This window comes from Rhodofomes roseus (genome assembly GCF_022264815.1).
Source record: "Rhodofomes roseus strain CIRM-BRFM 1785 chromosome Unknown C8Q71scaffold_3, whole genome shotgun sequence".
NCBI classification, from domain to species: Eukaryota; Fungi; Basidiomycota; class Agaricomycetes; order Polyporales; family Fomitopsidaceae; genus Rhodofomes; species Rhodofomes roseus.
In genome coordinates this window covers 321,037-339,208 of record NW_025952959.1, presented here as the reverse complement: position 1 = coordinate 339,208, position 18,172 = coordinate 321,037, and the positions used below count along the sequence as shown (strand labels likewise).

Here is an 18,172-nt window from a genome sequence, read left to right as displayed (position 1 = left end):
ATGCGGCACGTAATGACCATGTTGATGCTAATTTAGCAGTCACAGATGCAAGGGGACAGCACATGACAGTCGACGGTTGAATCGAAATTACAGAAGCCTAGGTTTCAAGCTGAGGTAGGACGATGGGGTCAACGACGGTCCGAAAGGTTCACGATCCCGCATGCCGACGAGCAGACCTACTAGTACATGGCTGCCAATCAATCATCAGAGCCGACGTCTACGATTCAAAATGACGAGTAGGATGCAGCCATCTATAGACCAGAATGACCTCGAACAACCAGGCACCCAGGCCGCCAACGTCACTCCGAGTCTTCGTGCACTGGCTGGTACCGATCAGAATCTCTGACCAGCAATAGTACCAAGCTTGCGGCAGTGATGAAGCCCTGTGCGTGCAGAGTTGTGCATTTCCGTCAGAAAGGCTCTCGGCGAGAGTCGGTGGATGCACGTACCGCAACTACATAGAAGACAACTTGGGGTAAGGTGGATATTGTGCTAGACGAGATGGATGCAATGAGAACCACTCCGCAATCGAGCAACAAGACATGGGCGACTCACGCGGTCAAAATGGGACCCAAGATGACGGGCGACAGTAACATACCAAAGCCCACGGTCATCTCAATGGCTGCCAACGCTGATGCTGATGGTAACGTTCAACATGAGTGTTACTCGATCCGATGAATGATGCCATGGCACACTTACCATGCTCGTCTGGCGGAACGGTCGACACAACGAGACTGCGAAGGACAGGACCACGTCCGGCTGACAGCCCATAGAACACAATGCCTGCGTTTGACTCAGTTCGAGGACGTTTCTCCTACAAGTGGGCGGAATTAACTTACACGCTAGTTGGAGCCCGCGCGACGTCATACTCGTCAACAACAACAGAGCAGCAACATTGATCCACGCGGAAGCTATGACAATATGCACATCCATCTCATCCGCTACCTCGCTAACGCCTTCTGAATCTGAGACTGTTGACAGATGGGTCGCCTTTACGTAGAGTGGCCGGAGAAAGCGTCGAACGAGCAGCGGTATGATGAGGGCTAAGACCACGACGTACGTCAACGTCAGTGTGGTCATGACGTATCCTGTCTACAACAATCTTAGTAGCGCATCGTTGCAAGCAGTATGAATGCCTTACCTCCGTCGGTGAGTAGTCGTACTTGGTGGTGAGATATACCATCAGGGCAGGCATTACGTAGCCGTCACCTAGTCCGGAGATAAACGCGTGAATCGCGCACCATAGGAGCCGTAGGTTGAGCTTCCCAGTGATATGGTCTCGAGTAGGCGACAGGGTCTTCAGGGGAAGGACAGCAGCGACTGTGATGCTGCGACAGTACTGAAGGGCCGCGATCGCGACGTTCTTTGATGGAGCGTCGTCTTCCGCTACCGGATGCGTGGCCTCTTCCGCGTGCACCTTTTGGTGTGTCTCAGGAATGAGAGCCCCGACGTAGAGGAAGTTGGCACATTGCAGGGTGAGAGCGACGTAATATACTGGTGCTGCATCGTTGAAGTGCGTGGTGATGGCGCCTCCAACCATGAAGGAGAGAGCACCGCCTGATTCAATTGTTAGAACATGCTTTCTAGCTCGGTGAGAGACCGCTTACCTAGCGTAGCAAATCCAGAGATCCTACTGAGAGCAGCTGTCCTAGGCGAGGGTCAACACTCGGCGATAAGATATATATATTACACAGGAACATACCTGAGCTCCGCTGGCACGATATCGACGACATACGTATTGAGGAGAAACATGAGGACCGTCACGGTCGCGATTGACTGGGACAGAAGCCACAGAAGCAGAGCGACTGCTTCCAACGCCTCCGGAACTATGGCAGTACTCAAGATTGAGACATCCGCACAAATCCCTACGGCTATGACTATCAGAATCGCAGGCTTTCGTCCGACTTTGTTGGCTATGTGGCTCAGGGCACTATAAGCAATCAGAGCTACAGTTTGAGTCAATTTCGGGACGATCAAAAGTCACAGCTCGAGTGCAGTCGACTTACATGCAAGGCCCTCTACGAAGGCTGTGATCGTCAACGCGGTGGCGAAGTTCTGCTCCACGCCAGGTACGCTACATAGAATGCTCGGGATAGAGCCGTCTGCAGGTATCTTGTCGGGATCATTGGTCATATACCACCACCGGCAAACGATCTTGCGAATTGCATCGATGACGGTGGTCAGTGGAAGGTATGCCGCGAGCTGGAAGAGGAGTGCGACAGGTGTGATGAGCACTATCGGCGAGAGTCGCAGTGGTGGTTTCTGCGTCGAAACGTTCGCTGCAGCATCCGATGGGTCGTGCAAGAGCGGTGTTGTCTCGAGCGGATCGGCCGGCGAGGTAGGACGGGGAGGCGTGGTTCCGACCACAGTAGGTGACACGACCTCAGCAACCTGAGTGCCCATGATCGACGTGTGCGTCGACTACAGGAAGAGAGGAGGAACGAGCGACTGGAGTATGCGAATGATCGCCCTCTATTTCAATGAAGCGGGTAAGGTTGAGCAAGCCGCGAACGCGCGCAGCATGCGCAGCGAGTTTCGGACTTGTATGGACCTTGTGTAGCTCGTTAGTCTGGGAGCAGACTGTCGTAATAACCTCGTTGTTCCTGTTCGATGGCGTCAGAACTCGAGATAGGCCAAGCGCAAGCTGTGAGACGATACCTAAGCCCCAACGAACTCGCGACTCCGAGCGATTTGGGGAAGACTGCGTACCACAACTGTCAAGACTAAGTAATCCAGCGCGCAGAAGTGCACGCCGCTGTGGCTATGAGGGGATCTCGTTGTTTCGTATGTACTGTTCAGGACGAGGAGCTTAAAGTACAGCATCTCGTGCGATATGTAAGAACCGCCTTCTTCCCCGAAATAGACGCGTACACCAACTTCAATCAAGCGTACATAGACGCCATCCCGTGACCGACGCGTACCATAATGCGCCTGTGTACTCACGCGTCCAATGCTGCCTGGGCCCTGCGGCGGATAGAGACTCGTCGGTAAAGTTCGCCATGAGTGACCAATGAGTGACTGCAAGATAGCTAAGCCCCGGATTACACCTCATTTTGAATGTACGGGTAGTCATAAGTATATGTTCGCAGATCCGTCGTTGGTGACTCACCCCCGCTTTACATGGCAGCTGCAGACGATGGTGCGCACTTGATAAACGACAACGATAATCACCTACATTTCTGTATTTGAGGCACACGTTTTGCTTCGTTGGGCTATGCAATGTGTTGACGGAGCTTGCCAGATCGTTCAGCACGTCGAAGCGATTATGCGCGGAAACAGTAGCACCTACCTTAGACTCGAACCATTCATAAGCGTGTTTCTTGTAGTTTCCCAGTCTCCTTCAATCGGGTCCAGGGCAACACTGCGATATTGTCTGGCCAAGAGCCTAGATAACCGTGTAGTGGTACTTATATATACGCCTACCAACATCCACCGCCGTTGGGTAGCAGTGGTATATGCCCTGGGGTCAAATAACTCAAAGCACATCGGAGGCATGTCCTTGAGACCATAGCGACTCGTCTGATGCAGGCTACAGCAACGTCTTGAGCACAGACTCGATTTCTGCATGAGGGGGCTTGCAAAGATGTGGCGCGAGTATACGCGCGTAGACGCCCGTATGCTTATCGGACCTTCCAAGGATTTCTTGCCAATAAGTTCCAAAAGTGGCAAGTGTACAAACTTACCTTCCTGCTGAAGTCATCCATACGCGTCACGCGTCGCAGGCGTACGCGTCCATTCGAGTGAGAGTCGTTCACGTCCCGTTCTACACTCCCTTCACGCCCGTATCCCCTCAATCTCTTTCACTATTCCCGTTCGCCATCATGGCCTCAACACAACCTCCCAGCCCTCCACCAGGCAACAACAACGAGAAGGCACCAGAGCCTACACCGTCCTCGTCTACGGACGCGCCGCAGGACGCTATGGACACTACGCCCGACCAGCCTGCCGAGGAGACATGGGCGGACATCCCTGAGGAGATTATGTCCCTTAGCACAGATGAGATCCTTACGCGAATACGGCTTATCGACAATGACTTGAAGGTACGTCTGCACGAGCTTGTGCGCGGAGCCTTTTCCTGAGGGAAACTGTAGGTGATGCGGTCCGAGACGTTACGTCTTCAACACGAGCAGAATGTTATGAAGGAGAAGATCCGGGACAATGGGGAGAAGATCAAGCAGAACAAGGTCTTGCCTTACCTCGTCGCGAATGTAGTCGAGGTACGCCGGCACACCCGCCTTAGTCAGGCACATCGCTGACAGAAGTAGATCCTGGACGTCGACCCGGAAATAGAGGAGGACGGTGCGAACAGGGACCTAGACTCCATGCGCAAGGGCAAGTGCGCCGTCATCAAGACTTCAACACGGCAAACCGTCTTCCTCCCCCTCATCGGCCTCGTCCCCGCCGAGAATCTCAAGCCCGGCGACCTCGTCGGTGTCAATAAGGACTCGTATCTGGTGCTCGACACGCTCCCCGCGGAGTTCGATTCGCGGGTGAAGGCGATGGAGGTGGACGAGCGGCCGACGGAGACGTACACCGACATCGGAGGGCTGGAGAAGCAGATCGAGGAGCTCGTCGAGGCGATCGTCCTGCCCATGGAGCAGGCGGACAAGTTCAAGACGCTCGGTATTAAGCCCCCGAAGGGCTGTCTCATGTATGGTCCTCCCGGTATGTCAGTCTCGGCGCAGTCCCGCCGCGGGTCGCTCACCTTTGCATTGTAGGAACTGGCAAGACGCTTCTCGCGCGTGCGTGCGCGGCCCAGACCAACGCGTGCTACCTGAAACTCGCTGGTCCGTCGCTCGTACAGATGTTCATCGGTGATGGTGCCAAACTCGTTCGGGACGCGTTCGAGCTCGCGAAGGAGAAAGCACCGACTATCATCTTCATTGACGAGCTGGACGCTATTGGTACCAAGCGATTCGACTCGGAGAAGAGCGGTGACCGCGAGGTGCAGCGGACGATGCTGGAACTCCTGAATCAGCTGGATGGCTTCAGCAGTGACGAGCGTATCAAGGTAAGGGCCCAGTTCCTGTCCGTGCCTCGCAACCCTGACAGTCCGAGTTGAGGTCATTGCCGCGACGAACCGTATCGACATTCTCGACCCTGCTCTTCTTCGATCAGGTCGTCTTGACCGGAAGATTGAATTCCCTCTTCCGAATGAGACTGCACGGGGGCGTATCCTGGAAATTCATTCGCGGAAGATGTCCGTCTCCCCCGACGTCAACTACGAGGAGCTTGCCCGCAGTACGGATGAGTTCAACGGCGCACAGCTGAAGGCGGTCTGTGTCGAAGCTGGCATGATCGCATTGAGGGAAGGCGCGACGAAGCTGAGCCACGAACACTTCCTAGGTGGTATAGCCGAAGGTGAGTCCGCGGTCTATTGCCACATCTGCCTCTTTTGAAACAGTACTGAACCCTTTGCCCCGACAGTCCAGAGCAAGAAGAAGAACGATCTTGTCTATTTCATGTAGTTCCATCATTTCTGCTCTCGCACGGTACTGTCGTAATGCATTCTCTCTTTCTGAGTTTGAGGATAGTTGAACTCAATGTCGACAGTATCGGCCCCGAGAGATTGTTTGACTTCTTTCAGTCCGTGATGGTAGGCAGACTTCCTGGTTCTCAGGCTTGGGCTTTGACGATCACTTCGTGCTGCTTGTACTGACTGACCTAGAATTTAACGTTCAGGGAGGTCTGCCCTGCATGAGACAAGACCAGAGCCTTTAAGTTATGAAGATGCCTCGCGGATGCTGTTTGAGAGGGAAGTCGCCGCAATTGGATAGCATCTACCACTCGCAGCCTGGCACGAGTGCTTCTCCAGCAACGTGCTCCCAGTGACTGGACCATGTACTACATGTAAGGGTGATAGGAGGTTGGTTTTGCACTCACGTCGCAGTCAGTCCACACTGCTGACCCTGGATGCGGAGGGGCCGGAAGTTATTGTGACACACGGTGGCTTGTTGCCCCCGCTTTCCCTGCCTACTAATGTGCCGGCTCCTTCAGACGCGCGACACGCGTAGGTAGTCAGTAAGCATGCGCAGTGGGTGCTGTGTCATTGCTCGTGGTACGAGGCAGATACTGGCGGGGCTCTAGTCACTGCCACTGGGGCGTCCGGATGGGCCCGTGTGGGTTTCAGATGCGCGGGATTTTGTCTGACAGCCCAGCTCGGCCTTCGATCGCTCGCGAATGTCGTCCGAAGCCGCCAGGCCTCTGAAAATTTGGCGCCGACGGATTGTCTCGCAGGGTGGAGCGTGGTACACGCGTATAAAAGCGAGGACACGGGTCCCTTACCACACCTTCGCGCCACACCGCAACAAATTTCCCTCCCCTATCAGACAGTATCAACCTCCCTCTGTCCTTTCACCACGAAGATATCTGACATGAAGTTCACGACCCTTCTCTCGTCTGTTCTCGCCTGTGCAGCGTCCGTCTACGCAGGAGGGACGATTGAACAGCCTGCTGCATGGACCGCGATAATGCCTGGCTCCGTGTTCAACTTCTCGTACTCCATCAACGCCGACTACTGCAAGTCGAGTTATGGCTACTCCCTCTACCTTGTTACCGAGACTCCCGTCAACATGACCCCTGCTCAGCAGTGGATGAGCGGCTATTACTTCGGCCACTACGATGCTGAAAACTACCCTGGTGAGTAAAGAGTCCAGGTGTATTCACGTACCTGCCCCTCATCATCTTCGCAGCTGTCCCCTACCCGACGAACCCAGCACCGTCGAACTTCACGATGCCTGACTTCGCCGACTCGCAGGGTGGCTTCGGCTCAGGCAAGCCCGCATCCAACGCCACCTTCAACCTGATGGTCATGGAAGAGTGGGACGACTGCGAGGTGAGTTCTTCGGTCCGACATTGCATACGACCGCTGCTCATCATTTGCCGTCTTGCCGTTTCTAGGGAGCACTTGGCCGGAAGATTGGCCTGACCACGACCCCGATCGTGTACAATGCGACGGATGGCTACCAGGCGGCAATGAACGCCGAGGCCATCGCGCGGCGATCCGCCTGAGATGCTCTCCTTGCGGTTAGGACGGGATGAGGACCCTTGCAATTGGACTCTTCGAGGGGTTGTTTCCCTCGGGACACTTACGCTATGCGGACATGATGAAAGCTTTCGTCTGTTGAACTCTGCTCCTCGATGTGTAGCATGATCTGATCTTGCTAGTTGTTGCGCTCGACCCCCCCAGCTCTCCTGTAGACATACCTTACGGACTCTGCCTGGACTTTGCTAGTTGCCATCGAGTCATTGTAGCATTTTAGTAGTTGCAGCAGGAGGTCTTCGCGGAAGGCCCGGTCGAACAGTTGTATGATAGGGCTCGAGCACATCCTACAACATCACATGACCAGGCGGACAGCGCCGGGGCGAGACAGCGATAGTAGCCGTGTTTGTGCGTTCATACATGACAATGATATAATCTTTTATCGCACATGTCGAGAGTTTGATGGTCTGAGACGGGCTGAAAATCTGTGCGCGTCGGCGAGCATTTCTCGGGCTACAAACTCCTAGACACTGCAGCAGTTGCGAGCGCTGGGATGGGCGTCTACGGTTGAACACGCAAACGTGGGACAGCAAAATGGCTCTTCTGCAGGATTGCATGCGCAAACTGATATCCGGCGCATCGAGGTGAGCGTGCAGGGCATAAACGATGCCCAAAGTGCAAGAGTGTGAGCTGAATACATTGAGATTCACTATATCCTCGGCCAGGCGCTGTCTCGCCGCGCACGAGCTTGCAAACTCGCCATGATCGCACATTATGCCAGTTTGCGGTCCGCACGCATGCCAGAAAAGTGTGTGAGAACGGCGCAGTCAATACCTACGATTGAAGCCTGATTTTGTGTGCTGTCCCGAGTGCTACTGCCTCGATATTTGCGTGGTCAACCGTAGACGCCCATCCCAGCGCTCGCAACTGCTGCAGTGTCTAGGAGTTTGTAGCCCGAGAAATGCTCGCCGACGCGCACAGATTTTCAGCCCGTCTCAGACCATCAAACTCTCGACATGTGCGATAAAAGATTATATCATTGTCATGTATGAACGCACAAACACGGCTACTATCGCTGTCTCGCCCCGGCGCTGTCCGCCTGGTCATGTGATGTTGTAGGATGTGCTCGAGCCCTATCATATCACAATTCCAGTTCTACGTTTTTGGCCTAAATCCACTCTGGGGAGCGAGTGTATGGATAGACTGTTCTCGTAGAGCTGAAAGTAGGCTGAGGGACTGGGTTGAGGGAATCTGAGCAGGCAGCGTGTCAGGCGCGTCCGATCACGTGCTATGAGGGATGCGCGAGGAGGCGCGGCGGCCGCCCGCGCGACGTTTGCGCGATTGTGGCTCAACATCAATCTCTACTACTAAGTACAGTATAACCCTCCAGTTGTCCTCCAAACCACTCTCAGCTGAGCTGTCACTCGAGTAGCAGCTAACATGGCCAGCGACAACCCATCCCCCGAGGACAAGCTCCGATACGACGCCGCAAAGAAGGAGCTTCTACAAGCCCTCTCCAAGCGGCGGAACGTAGACAGGTCTCTGGTGCGTCCCCAACGCACCACCCTCTTCTTCGCGTTCCCTCATCGGAGCAGGCCCAACTAGAGGTGCAAATCTACAACCTCGAGGCATCGTACTTGACAGATACCGCTGCACACAGCGGCGGAAACATCATCCACGGCTTCGAGGGATACCTCAAGAACCCAACAGGAGGACGGAAGAAGTACGAGATCCATGATGGAGATCGTATGTTCTCCACTAGCAGCACGACATTCAAGAAGGTGTGTGACCCCCTCTCCATGAGTCTTGCGTGACTGACCTCACCCCTGCAGTCGCTCGAACTGTCCGGCGAGGGCGAAGAGTCGGGAGTCGGAGAGGACAACTCGCGCATGTCGACTCCCGGACTGACGACGGTCATTGTTCCCCCTGCTCCCAGGGCGCAGGAGCTCACCGCCGCACAGCAGAAGAAGAATAGAGACCGCGAGTACCAGAGGAAGAAGCGGGCCAATGCACGCGCGACCGCCACCCCGATGAGCGAAGACGATAGCCACAGCGTCACTTCGTCAGGACGGAGACCGACGAAGAGGGCACGTCTGGCGGATGACGATTAAGCTGGTGCAGCTGTCGTGTGAGGGCGAGGAGGAGGCGACCGCGGAGACATCTCCATATGGCAGATAGATTGCCGTGGGTATGTAATGACCTTTGTTTCGAGACTGTTGTATCATTATGCGACTATTATGTATCATACATGTGCTATGCTATGCGACCGCGACCTCATGGACTATTTACCACTATATATCGAGTGTACCAAGGAACTTCTTCATCTCAGCCTCGCTCATCCCTCCGCCGTCCGGGTCCACGGCCTCTATACATCTCGAGACGGCGATGATGTGCTTCGCTTCCTTCGCGTTGACCCATACACGCCCGTTGAGCCCCGTCGCCGCGTCGAACGGGAATCGCGAGCCTAGCATCGGGAGCAGGAAATGTTTGGGGTCGAGTAGTCTGTGCCAGAGCGATGAAGCGAGGGTGTAACACGACAGGGAGCTTTACACTCTTACTGGCGACACATCTTGAGACTGCAATGCACGACGAATCCCCCTTTGACTTCGCCGAACCCCTCCGCCTTGCGTGTCTGCGCGTCGAAGCACTCCAGCTCGGGCTCCATGTCTTTGTGCGCGAGCGAAACGCGTGCATATAGCAGCGACCCGACCTGTCCCTCGTTCATCGCCAGCCTCGCGAGAGATGCACTCTGCTCACCTTCAGGTTCGGTCTATTCCGCTTCGTCGCCCCCTCGAACGCCAGCCCGTCCAGGTTCGCCATATGCGCCGCCCCGATGTCCACCCTCCAGTTCTCCCCACTCCGTGCAATGACCACGCCGATCACCGACTCCTGCGGCGCAGGGACGTACTACCTTCCCTCCTGTCAGCTCAGCCAGCACCACCGGACGAACGATACTCACCCGCCGCGCATTGCTCTCGACCCACCACCGCGCGCGGTTGGCAGAGTGGTTGAGCTCGCCGGCGCGGGTCGCGATGATCGACGACTCCCCGCCGGGGCTTGACTGCTGCAGCAGTCCGGGGCCTAGCTTGAGATTGACGTGTTGCGCGGGAACATGCTCCCCTGGGAGGACAAGCGACATGTTGTTTGTAATGCAGGATACACACTGGCAAGGCAATCAGGAGATGGGATGCGGGGGAGAGAATGCGTTATGAGATTTGTTCGATCGAGGGCCTCAGATTCAAATCGTACTGAACGCCCAGCGAGCCGCGAGCGTTCTCGGATGCATCGTCCACTACATCGCATTGAGCCCTGATGTTAGCTTCACGGCTTCGCCCACTACCACGGTTTGTGTTTCGGGTGAATTGACCATCACTGCCTTACATATAAACTAAAAGCCCAGGAGAGGAGAAAGAGAACATAGAGTTACTGTATTACGCAGACTAGTCGAACCGCACATGGGCATGAGGTTCAGTGCTCCGCTTCGTATATAACATATGTACAACGAATAATATCACACCGAAAAGAGAGGAGTCGCTATATCAAACGAAACAAAGGGATCCAAGAGACCGAGGCGGAGGTTCATAGTAGAAGAGGTATTTGCGAGGGAGACGGAAACTGACAGATGTCGCTCATGGTGCTCCAATAATGTTTATACGTAGGAGCCGAAGACCAGACCACAGCGACCAGACATGCGACGCAGGAACGTCAGAAGAATAAATAGGTCGTGACGAAGACACCCAGCGCGATGATGATGACCACCTGCAGGGGGACGCCCTCAGGGTGCATCAACGTGTCCTCCATGGTCGTCGTGCCCGTGATTGATGTTCCCACCTCCGTCTCGCCGTCCCACGTACTGCCGTCATCCGAAGGTGACGTGGGCCTACGTCGCCGGAACTCGGTGGCATTCGTGATTGTAGTGGGCGCCGCCGTGCTCGGCTCAGGCATGGATGAAATGAGGTTGCGAAGTCGCTCAATCTCCGCCTGTGCTTCGCGCAGCTTGATGAGGATGTCCTCGTTGACGTCGGGTGCGGGGGCAGCAGGTTCGGAGGGAGGCGGAGGTTGGGGCGTGTGAACGTTGACATTCACGACGGGTGCCTCCTCCTCAATCTCGCGCGAGGCCCCTTCGTATGGTGACTCCTCGTGGAGTTGTGCCGGTCGTGCCGGAGGCGGTGACGACGGTGCGTCATGGTGGGTCTCCTCCTCTTGAGCTGCCTCGCCACTGTGCTCTCGAATTTGTTCGGGTACGCCATTGCCATTGGGATGCTGACGGACGGTAGCATAGAACTGATGCCTTCAGACAGGCTAGGGAACAATGGCGTTGATAAAAACTCACAGATCGGGAGTGGTCCGGCTGTTCACCGAGCCCGCCTTCTTCCTCTTCGGGGACTGTTTGCCCTTCTGGTGGGAGATACACAACACGGATCTTTTGCGAGTGGACTTCCTCAGCGTTGTCAGACCACTACTGGTAGTGTTGAGCAATATTTGGGTCGGGTCGAAGGCAGAACACGCACGAGATCTGGGAGGGCCATTGTCTCTTTCTCCGGCGTGATGACCGTGCTCTGAATCAGGAACTTGTCCTTGCACTTGACGTTCAATGGTGGCTCTTCCTTCATCGCCTGCAGCATAACTTCGTATGTCCGGTGAGGGGATGCCGTATTCCAGCATCGTCCGGAACAACGCACCCTGGACCTCGACAGTCTCGCCCGGCTCCACCCTCCCAGAGTTTGGCCGTACGCAGTACAGCTACAGCAGGAATTATGGTTAGTGACGCCTGTATGCGCCTGTAACAAGCCGCGAGCACCTTAGGAGCAGTGGTCTTGACTTTGAATGCGACTGGCTGGGCATTGTTGTTTGTAATGCCCAACGCGCGCTTGACGTGCTGCGTGAGAGGCCCTGCACAAGACGTGTCAGTCCCGAGGCCGCAGAGCGGCTGAGGGGCCTACGCACTGTTAAAGCCGAGGACGTGGCTCGGGGTGAGCGCGACAGACATTTTGGAGGAGGAGGTGTGGGAGAGGATAAGAAGGTGGACTGTGCTATGATAGTGATGACATGGGCCAGGACGCGTCGGCGTGCTGGCGCGGGAGATACCGAGCCATGCTCCCGCGCCTCCTGCAGCCAGGCCTCCGCGCGCACCTCACACATTCTGGGCTGTGTTGCAAGCGACTGCCAATGCTTATGCTGGTATCGACTACAGGTGTCAAGCGGGTACAATTGCCTCGTGCATGCTGTATGTGTGCGGATATTCGTAATCTAGCGGGTGCAGCTACTACATAATGGGTAATCCCAGGAAGCGAAAGAAACGACCATCCGGCGAAACATTATACTGTCAACTAGAACAAAATAGGGTCATAAGTATCGTTATCGAGAAGTGCGTGATAATGTCCAAAGGGTAGGGTTATATCACTTCTTGCTGAGTGCCTGTAGCTGTACGTATTCATAGTAGCCACCCTTGAGGGCAAGCAGCTCATCGTGTGTGCCAGCTTCGCTGACGGCGCCGTCCTTGACGAAGAATCTGGGGGCACCGTTACAACGTGCACTCATGCTCTGATGCAGACAAGACACTCACATCCGGTCGGCGTTCTGGATGGTTGATAGCCGGTGAGCAATGGCAATCGTCGTCCTGCCTTTGGCCGCCTTGTCTAATGCCTCTTGCACCACCTTTTCTGAGTTCGAGTCGAGCGCGGACGTTGCCTCATCGAGCAGCAGAACCTTGGGGTTACGTAGCAGAGCACGTGCGATGGCGATACGCTCTGAAATTAACGGTCAGTACGGTCAAGTGTGCATTGAACGTGGAACACGCACGCTTCTGACCACCGGAAAGCTGTGAGCCCTTGCCACCGACCTCGGTGTCGAAGCCCCTACATCCAGATCAGCTCGAGACAGCGTGGCTGAGACACCGGCGCTACGTACTGAGGCAGGCTCTCAATGAAGTCCAGAATGTTCGCATTCCTGCACGCGGTCTCAATCTCCTCCTGCGTGATCTCAGACCGAGGTTTGGCAGCGCCGAGGAGAATGTTGAATCTGATTGTGCCCGAGTACAGGGTCTGTGATCATATGGTCAGGCCTAAAGGCGTGAACATGTTCATGAATGACATACCGGCTCTTGTGAGACCAATGCGATGTGCTTGCGGTACTCCGAGACGTTGTACTGCGTGATAGGCCGGCCGTCGAGATAAACGGTGCCAGACAGCGTGTCGTAGAATCGCTCAATCAGTTGGATCCTGTACGAACAAGTCAACTTTCACAGTCCCGCACATCAAACCAGGCAGAGACGCACGTCGTACTCTTCCCGCATCCACTAGCACCGACCAGCGCGGCGTAAGTTCCGGGCTCCACAGTGAGGTTCAAGTCACGCAGAACCCGGACGCCGGGACGACTCGGGTAGCGGAAGTGCACGTTCTCGAAGCGAATATGGCCCTGGACATCGGTGGCGATCTCGCCCTCAGGCGACTCAGCGTCGATCTCAGGCATGGAATCGAGGAGCGAGATGATGTCCGTCGCAGCGCTCTTCGCCGACGAGATATCGGGGACGAACGAGAAGACGTTGCCGGCCTGGATAGCACTGAACGTCGAGCTCTGTGGACAAATGAATACGTCAGTGAACGACACGTTGCGTCGTCATAGGTGACTGCGTACCATGAGACCGACGAAGAACTGGAACGTCGAGAACTCTCCGTCCGCCACGAGTCGGGATCCGTACCAGAAGATGAGCGCGATGACGAAGAACGACATGGCCTGCGACAGAGCGTAGATCGCGTTGCTGTACACTGCAGACCTGTTCGACGTGCGGAGCGGGCCCTCCAGACTCTCGCTGTACAACCGGATGCAGTCGTCCTCGCGCGTGAGCGACGCAACAGTCCTGATGGCGCCTGCGGCCTCGCAAGCAAGCTGTGCGGATTGCTCGTGTGCGCGCTTGTTCTTGTGGTCCTTCAAGACGACAACACGAAGACGGATGTAACCAGCAGAGAACAACACAGGCGTGCAGGCTGTATACCACTTGTGAGTTCATCTCTAACGGCCCACGGAAATGCATGCGTACCGAGAGCAACAAGACCAAGCTTCCACGCAAATATAATGCCGATGATAGTACCGCAGATGAGAGTCGCAATAGCTTGGACAATGCTGTCGTGGAGGGATAAATCAGTCGACCATTCATTGCATCTGAACGTCCGCACTTACGCTCCCAACGTGACACCAGCAAGACCGTTGACCTTCTGAGGGTTGTCGCTTAGACTGGAGGTGAGTTGGCCCGTCTAGACAGAATGTCAGCGTTGACCTTGTGCATGGTCACGAAATACGCACGTTGTGCTCGTCCTCATCGAAGTACTCGACTGAAGCACAATGAATGAGCGATCCATATGTGAATGCGATGAGAAAGACCACTCACTGTCTTGCCTAAGGATGGCGCTGAAGCTGAGCGAGCGAATCTTGTTCGTCAACTGGGCAGCGGTAGTAGCGAAGAAGAGGTTCTGGAAACCAATAGCAATCGCGGACAAGATGGCAATGAGGAAGAACCTTGCAACGGCGTCAGCCCACTGTACATCACACACCAGTGTAGGCGGAGGACTCACCAAAGAGCAACACGGTCTCCGTCGTGTCTACGAACATGTGGGTCGGTGGACTGGAAGCCACTGATACCCTTGGCTGTCACACCGCAGATGTCAGCTACCACAAGCACGACCTAACACTAAAAACCCCTCACCATAGACAATACCAAACGCCGGGTACGTTCCTCCGTTAGCTGTAAGCCAACCCGTGTCAGCGGAAGTTCCGGGGCGCCTCAGACCGGCACTCACCAATCGCTGCAATCGAACCAAACAGGTACATGTGCCAGTTCTCGCGGTTGATGCCAAAGAAGCGGCGGAAGATCGTGAGGGCGCCGTACTGGTGGTCCGCGTGCCTCTCCCTCTCTTGATTGCGCTGCTCGAGGATCTCTGACGCGAGCGACCGGCCGGACTTTGACCGCGTGAGCGGCACCTCCGCCTGCGCGGCCTTCTCGTAGTCCTCCTCCTCCTCGCCGCTCGCGACATCCGTCGCATCGTCGCTGTCGTCGTTCCCATGCTTTTCGCGCGCGTCCCGGAGCCGCTGCGCGGCGACGAGCCGCGAGTACGGTCCGTTCTCGTCCTGGAGTAGCTGCTTGTGCGTGCCCGACTCGAGCAGGAGCCCATCGCCCATGACGTAGATGCAGTCCGCGTCCTTGATCGTAGACAGCCGGTGGGCGATCGTGATCGTCGTGCGTCCCGCCGCGGCCTTGTCCAGCGCGTTCTGCACGATACCCTCGCTTTGGGTATCGAGCGCGCTCGTCGCCTCGTCCAAGAGAAGGATCTTCGGGTCCGAAACGATCGCGCGCGCGATGGCGATACGCTGTTTCTGGCCGCCAGAGAGCAGGAATCCGCGTTCGCCGACCATGGTCTCGTAGCCAAGCGGGAGCTTGGTGATGAAGCCATCAGCGTTCGCCTTGATGCACGCCTCCTTGATAAGCTTCGTCTTCTCGTCCTCGGACGCATGTTCCCACTGGGTACCGATAAGACCGTGAGCGACGTTACCCTTAATGGTCGTGGCGAACAGCGTAGGCTCCTGCGACACGAGACCGATCTGGTTACGGAGCCACCTAAGGTTGAGGTCCTTGAGGTCACGGCCGTCGAGCTTGACAACTCCTTCCAGCGGATCGTAGAACCGTTCGACAAGTGAGATGGTGGTCGACTTGCCGGAGCCAGATGCACCGACGAGCGCGGTCGTCTTGCCGGCCGGGAAGGTGATCGACAGGTCCTTGACAATGGGGACGTCCGGACGAGACGGGTAGTTGAACTTCACGTTCTCGAAGACGATCTCGCCGACGCAGGATTCGGGCTTGAGGCCCTCCTCGCTCGCCGAGTCGATGTCGGGGACGCGGTCGATGGTCTCGTAAAGCTTGGCTGCAGCACCCATGCCGTGAGTGATCGCTTGCATTTCCGGGGCCAAAAGAGCGAGAGAGAACGACCCAATGAGGATGGCCAGGATAACATTAACGATTTGCCCAGCGTTGGAATGACCTTCGTTAATGAGTGTGGTACCGAAGTCAAATGCTGCGAGAGGACATCAGACCTCGTTACGGACGAAAAACATGAGTGAACATACCAAGTGCATAACCTCCGTAGATAACGAAGAAAAATACGGCCAACCCCGCGCCGTGGAAGACCGCGGCCTTCATGTCGGCAGTCCTCGCCCTCACGATGTGCGAATCGTACTGTTCCGAGAGGATGTGCTGCGTGCCGAATGCTTGAGCTGTCCGCACGGTCGAGAACACCTCCTCGGCCAGGGTGCCGCCGTCTGCAACATGAGCGAGAGACAGCCTACACGCTGTGAGTTTCCCCAGTCAAACCATGACGGGAGACGGTGGACACTTACTGCATGTACCCGGAAACGAATTTGTTCATGACACCGCCGGTGATTGCAATACAGGGCAGCATGGCTGACATAGCCAGTGCCAACCGCCATTGCCGGATGTACGCCAAGACGAAACCGGTGACGAAGGCAGCGAAGAAGCTGCACACAATTGCAACCTTCTCAGAAATACCCTGCTGCACCAAGTCTACGGAGACCCTAAGTTAGCAATCTCTAACCTCGTTAACGTAGGAGTTAACGCACGGGTGTCAGTCTGGATTCGTGTAGCGACCTCACCGGCGCCGACGTTGTCAAAATAGGCGATGTCCTGTCGGAGAATCGCTTGCAGATAGCGCTCACGGATTCGCTTCGCGTTGACCTCAGCAGTGTAGACCCAGATGTACATGTACAGGTACGTGCAGACAAGCATACCGATACCTTCCTCGCTAGTTAGGCAGTCACCATCATGAGATAATTCTTGGAAACATACCGATGTAGACCAAGTACGATGCATCATTGGCGGCAACGCGCCGGAACGATGCTGCCGCTGCGGGTAACTCCTTCTGAGCAGTTGTATCGCCCGCCTTCGCCGCTTCCGCCGTTGTTCCGAATACGACGAATGCGTTCGTAAGATTACCAAAAAGCAGACTCATGAGGGGCTTCGGAACGAGTGCATTCAGCAATCTTTGGTATTGGATATACAGGCAAAGAAGCTCACCTGGGCAGCACCGGCAGCAGCAGCTGCGATGACACCAATGATGTCCATGCATATTTCGGTCCTTGTGGAGAACCTGTTGGGGCGGGGGATAAGGCGGCGGAGGTGCGCAAGCGAACAGGAGACGTACCGAAAGAGTTGAACGAATGTCACAGGCTTGGTGACCGTCGAAGTGGGCTTGTCACTGTCCGGCGAAGGGGCGGGGTGGGCAGCTATGGCCTGCTGCTTCTCCTTGTCGAGATCGACCGGGCTCTGCTGCCGGGAAATGTGACCCCCCTTCTCGTTGGAGATGGATGAGTTGCGGGCATCGCCCTTCTCCTGCACTGAGTCCGCGGTGACTGATGCCGCCATGGCTGGGGGAAGGCGGCGCGGAGACGGAAGGAAGTGGTCGAGTCGGAGACTGACGACTGGGGAGGAACGAAGGGAATACCTGGCGCTTGCGGGCATGGGTGTCTGTTCCTTATAGTCCAGATTGAGCGTGCGCGTGCGCGCTCAGCTCGGCACTGGTTCGACTCACGCTGTGGGGCCGCGCAACCGACGTCGCTGCCCGGCATGCACGCCCTCGCCCCCGCTCTGTGCGCATAATGATAATAATATTCTGCCGGGCTGCACGCATAGGCTTGTGCCGGTCGCGTCTGTCTGGCTGCGTGGCTGCCGTCGCAGCGGGTGGGCTGGTTCGCGAAGAGTCTCAGTGCAGCTGCGATGATGCCCACTGCAATCTCCGCAGCGGGGGATCCTCTCCGCTTACGTGGCCGTCTTAACGTGAGCGTCCTCAGCCCGATGCGATCTCCCCCATCTCGCCCGGGCCAATCGCAGTCGCCCTCCGCACATGCATCCGCCGCCAAGTGATCTGTGCCTGGCCGCCACAGTCCCAGATCGCGCCCCAATCGCGCCCCCGCTCTCAACGCCCCGCCACCCAGCGCCACCCCGCTCGCTCCAGATGCCACCGCCCACGCCTGCACGCCGCGCTCCCCCGCTGCACTAGCATTCTCAGCGGCGCGGGAGTGCGTGCATGCAGCGGCGCGACCGTTGCAGTCGCACACCGCGCGCCTCCAAGGCCCAGGCAACCATATGTCTGGAAACTTGTCCGTCCCAGGCGACCGGGGATATCC

General features: G+C 56.2%; 7 protein-coding genes across 7 annotated transcripts; 3 read left to right on the top strand and 4 right to left on the bottom strand.

Annotated features, from left to right (window-relative positions):
- Nucleotide 1: 1 nt before the first annotated feature.
- Nucleotides 2-2,837, bottom strand: C8Q71DRAFT_736952 (MFS general substrate transporter). Its single transcript, XM_047922576.1, has 10 exons — nucleotides 2,659-2,837; nucleotides 2,007-2,603; nucleotides 1,703-1,946; nucleotides 1,608-1,648; nucleotides 1,142-1,557; nucleotides 840-1,092; nucleotides 700-783; nucleotides 556-637; nucleotides 450-492; nucleotides 2-383 (listed from the first exon to the last, which is right to left on the bottom strand). Exons 2-10 carry the CDS (start codon nucleotides 2,401-2,403, stop codon nucleotides 300-302), a joined length of 1,644 nt encoding a protein of 547 aa, XP_047782738.1. The 5' UTR covers nucleotides 2,404-2,603; nucleotides 2,659-2,837; the 3' UTR covers nucleotides 2-299.
- Nucleotides 2,838-3,689: 852 nt separating this feature from the next.
- C8Q71DRAFT_803183 (26S proteasome subunit P45) lies at nucleotides 3,690-5,881 on the top strand. The gene is made up of 6 exons (XM_047925969.1): nucleotides 3,690-4,040; nucleotides 4,092-4,217; nucleotides 4,266-4,665; nucleotides 4,719-5,011; nucleotides 5,064-5,361; nucleotides 5,428-5,881. The coding sequence occupies exons 1-6, from the start codon at nucleotides 3,822-3,824 to the stop codon at nucleotides 5,466-5,468; spliced, it is 1,377 nt and encodes a 458-aa protein (XP_047782737.1). The 5' UTR covers nucleotides 3,690-3,821; the 3' UTR covers nucleotides 5,469-5,881.
- A 202-nt stretch (nucleotides 5,882-6,083) lies between these two features.
- Nucleotides 6,084-7,429, top strand: C8Q71DRAFT_736949 (uncharacterized protein). Its single transcript, XM_047922575.1, has 3 exons — nucleotides 6,084-6,639; nucleotides 6,693-6,835; nucleotides 6,901-7,429. The coding sequence occupies exons 1-3, from the start codon at nucleotides 6,375-6,377 to the stop codon at nucleotides 7,009-7,011; spliced, it is 519 nt and encodes a 172-aa protein (XP_047782736.1). The 5' UTR covers nucleotides 6,084-6,374; the 3' UTR covers nucleotides 7,012-7,429.
- Nucleotides 7,430-8,422: 993 nt separating this feature from the next.
- On the top strand, nucleotides 8,423-9,093 carry C8Q71DRAFT_853826 (NuA4-domain-containing protein; the record flags this gene model as incomplete). The annotated part of the gene is made up of 3 exons (XM_047926980.1): nucleotides 8,423-8,527; nucleotides 8,578-8,763; nucleotides 8,815-9,093. 3 exons carry the CDS (start codon nucleotides 8,423-8,425, stop codon nucleotides 9,091-9,093), a joined length of 570 nt encoding a protein of 189 aa, XP_047782735.1.
- C8Q71DRAFT_329434 (exosome complex exonuclease RRP40) lies at nucleotides 9,055-10,321 on the bottom strand. The gene is made up of 4 exons (XM_047917871.1): nucleotides 9,942-10,321; nucleotides 9,740-9,889; nucleotides 9,541-9,692; nucleotides 9,055-9,484 (listed from the first exon to the last, which is right to left on the bottom strand). Exons 1-4 carry the CDS (start codon nucleotides 10,119-10,121, stop codon nucleotides 9,274-9,276), a joined length of 693 nt encoding a protein of 230 aa, XP_047782734.1. The 5' UTR covers nucleotides 10,122-10,321; the 3' UTR covers nucleotides 9,055-9,273.
- On the bottom strand, nucleotides 10,278-12,054 carry C8Q71DRAFT_329371 (PapD-like protein). The gene is made up of 6 exons (XM_047917870.1): nucleotides 11,930-12,054; nucleotides 11,784-11,875; nucleotides 11,665-11,725; nucleotides 11,494-11,609; nucleotides 11,316-11,441; nucleotides 10,278-11,266 (listed from the first exon to the last, which is right to left on the bottom strand). Exons 1-6 carry the CDS (start codon nucleotides 11,970-11,972, stop codon nucleotides 10,688-10,690), a joined length of 1,017 nt encoding a protein of 338 aa, XP_047782733.1. The 5' UTR covers nucleotides 11,973-12,054; the 3' UTR covers nucleotides 10,278-10,687.
- Nucleotides 12,055-12,135: 81 nt separating this feature from the next.
- Nucleotides 12,136-17,520, bottom strand: C8Q71DRAFT_736933 (P-loop containing nucleoside triphosphate hydrolase protein). Its single transcript, XM_047922574.1, has 20 exons — nucleotides 17,191-17,520; nucleotides 17,064-17,136; nucleotides 16,836-17,004; nucleotides 16,610-16,783; nucleotides 16,370-16,553; nucleotides 16,100-16,314; nucleotides 14,779-16,047; nucleotides 14,685-14,723; nucleotides 14,554-14,626; nucleotides 14,370-14,497; nucleotides 14,285-14,313; nucleotides 14,162-14,235; nucleotides 14,022-14,104; nucleotides 13,619-13,968; nucleotides 13,260-13,558; nucleotides 13,080-13,203; nucleotides 12,893-13,026; nucleotides 12,785-12,840; nucleotides 12,549-12,732; nucleotides 12,136-12,494 (listed from the first exon to the last, which is right to left on the bottom strand). Exons 1-20 carry the CDS (start codon nucleotides 17,505-17,507, stop codon nucleotides 12,383-12,385), a joined length of 4,086 nt encoding a protein of 1,361 aa, XP_047782732.1. The 5' UTR covers nucleotides 17,508-17,520; the 3' UTR covers nucleotides 12,136-12,382.
- Between the last annotated feature and the right edge of the window lie 652 nt (nucleotides 17,521-18,172).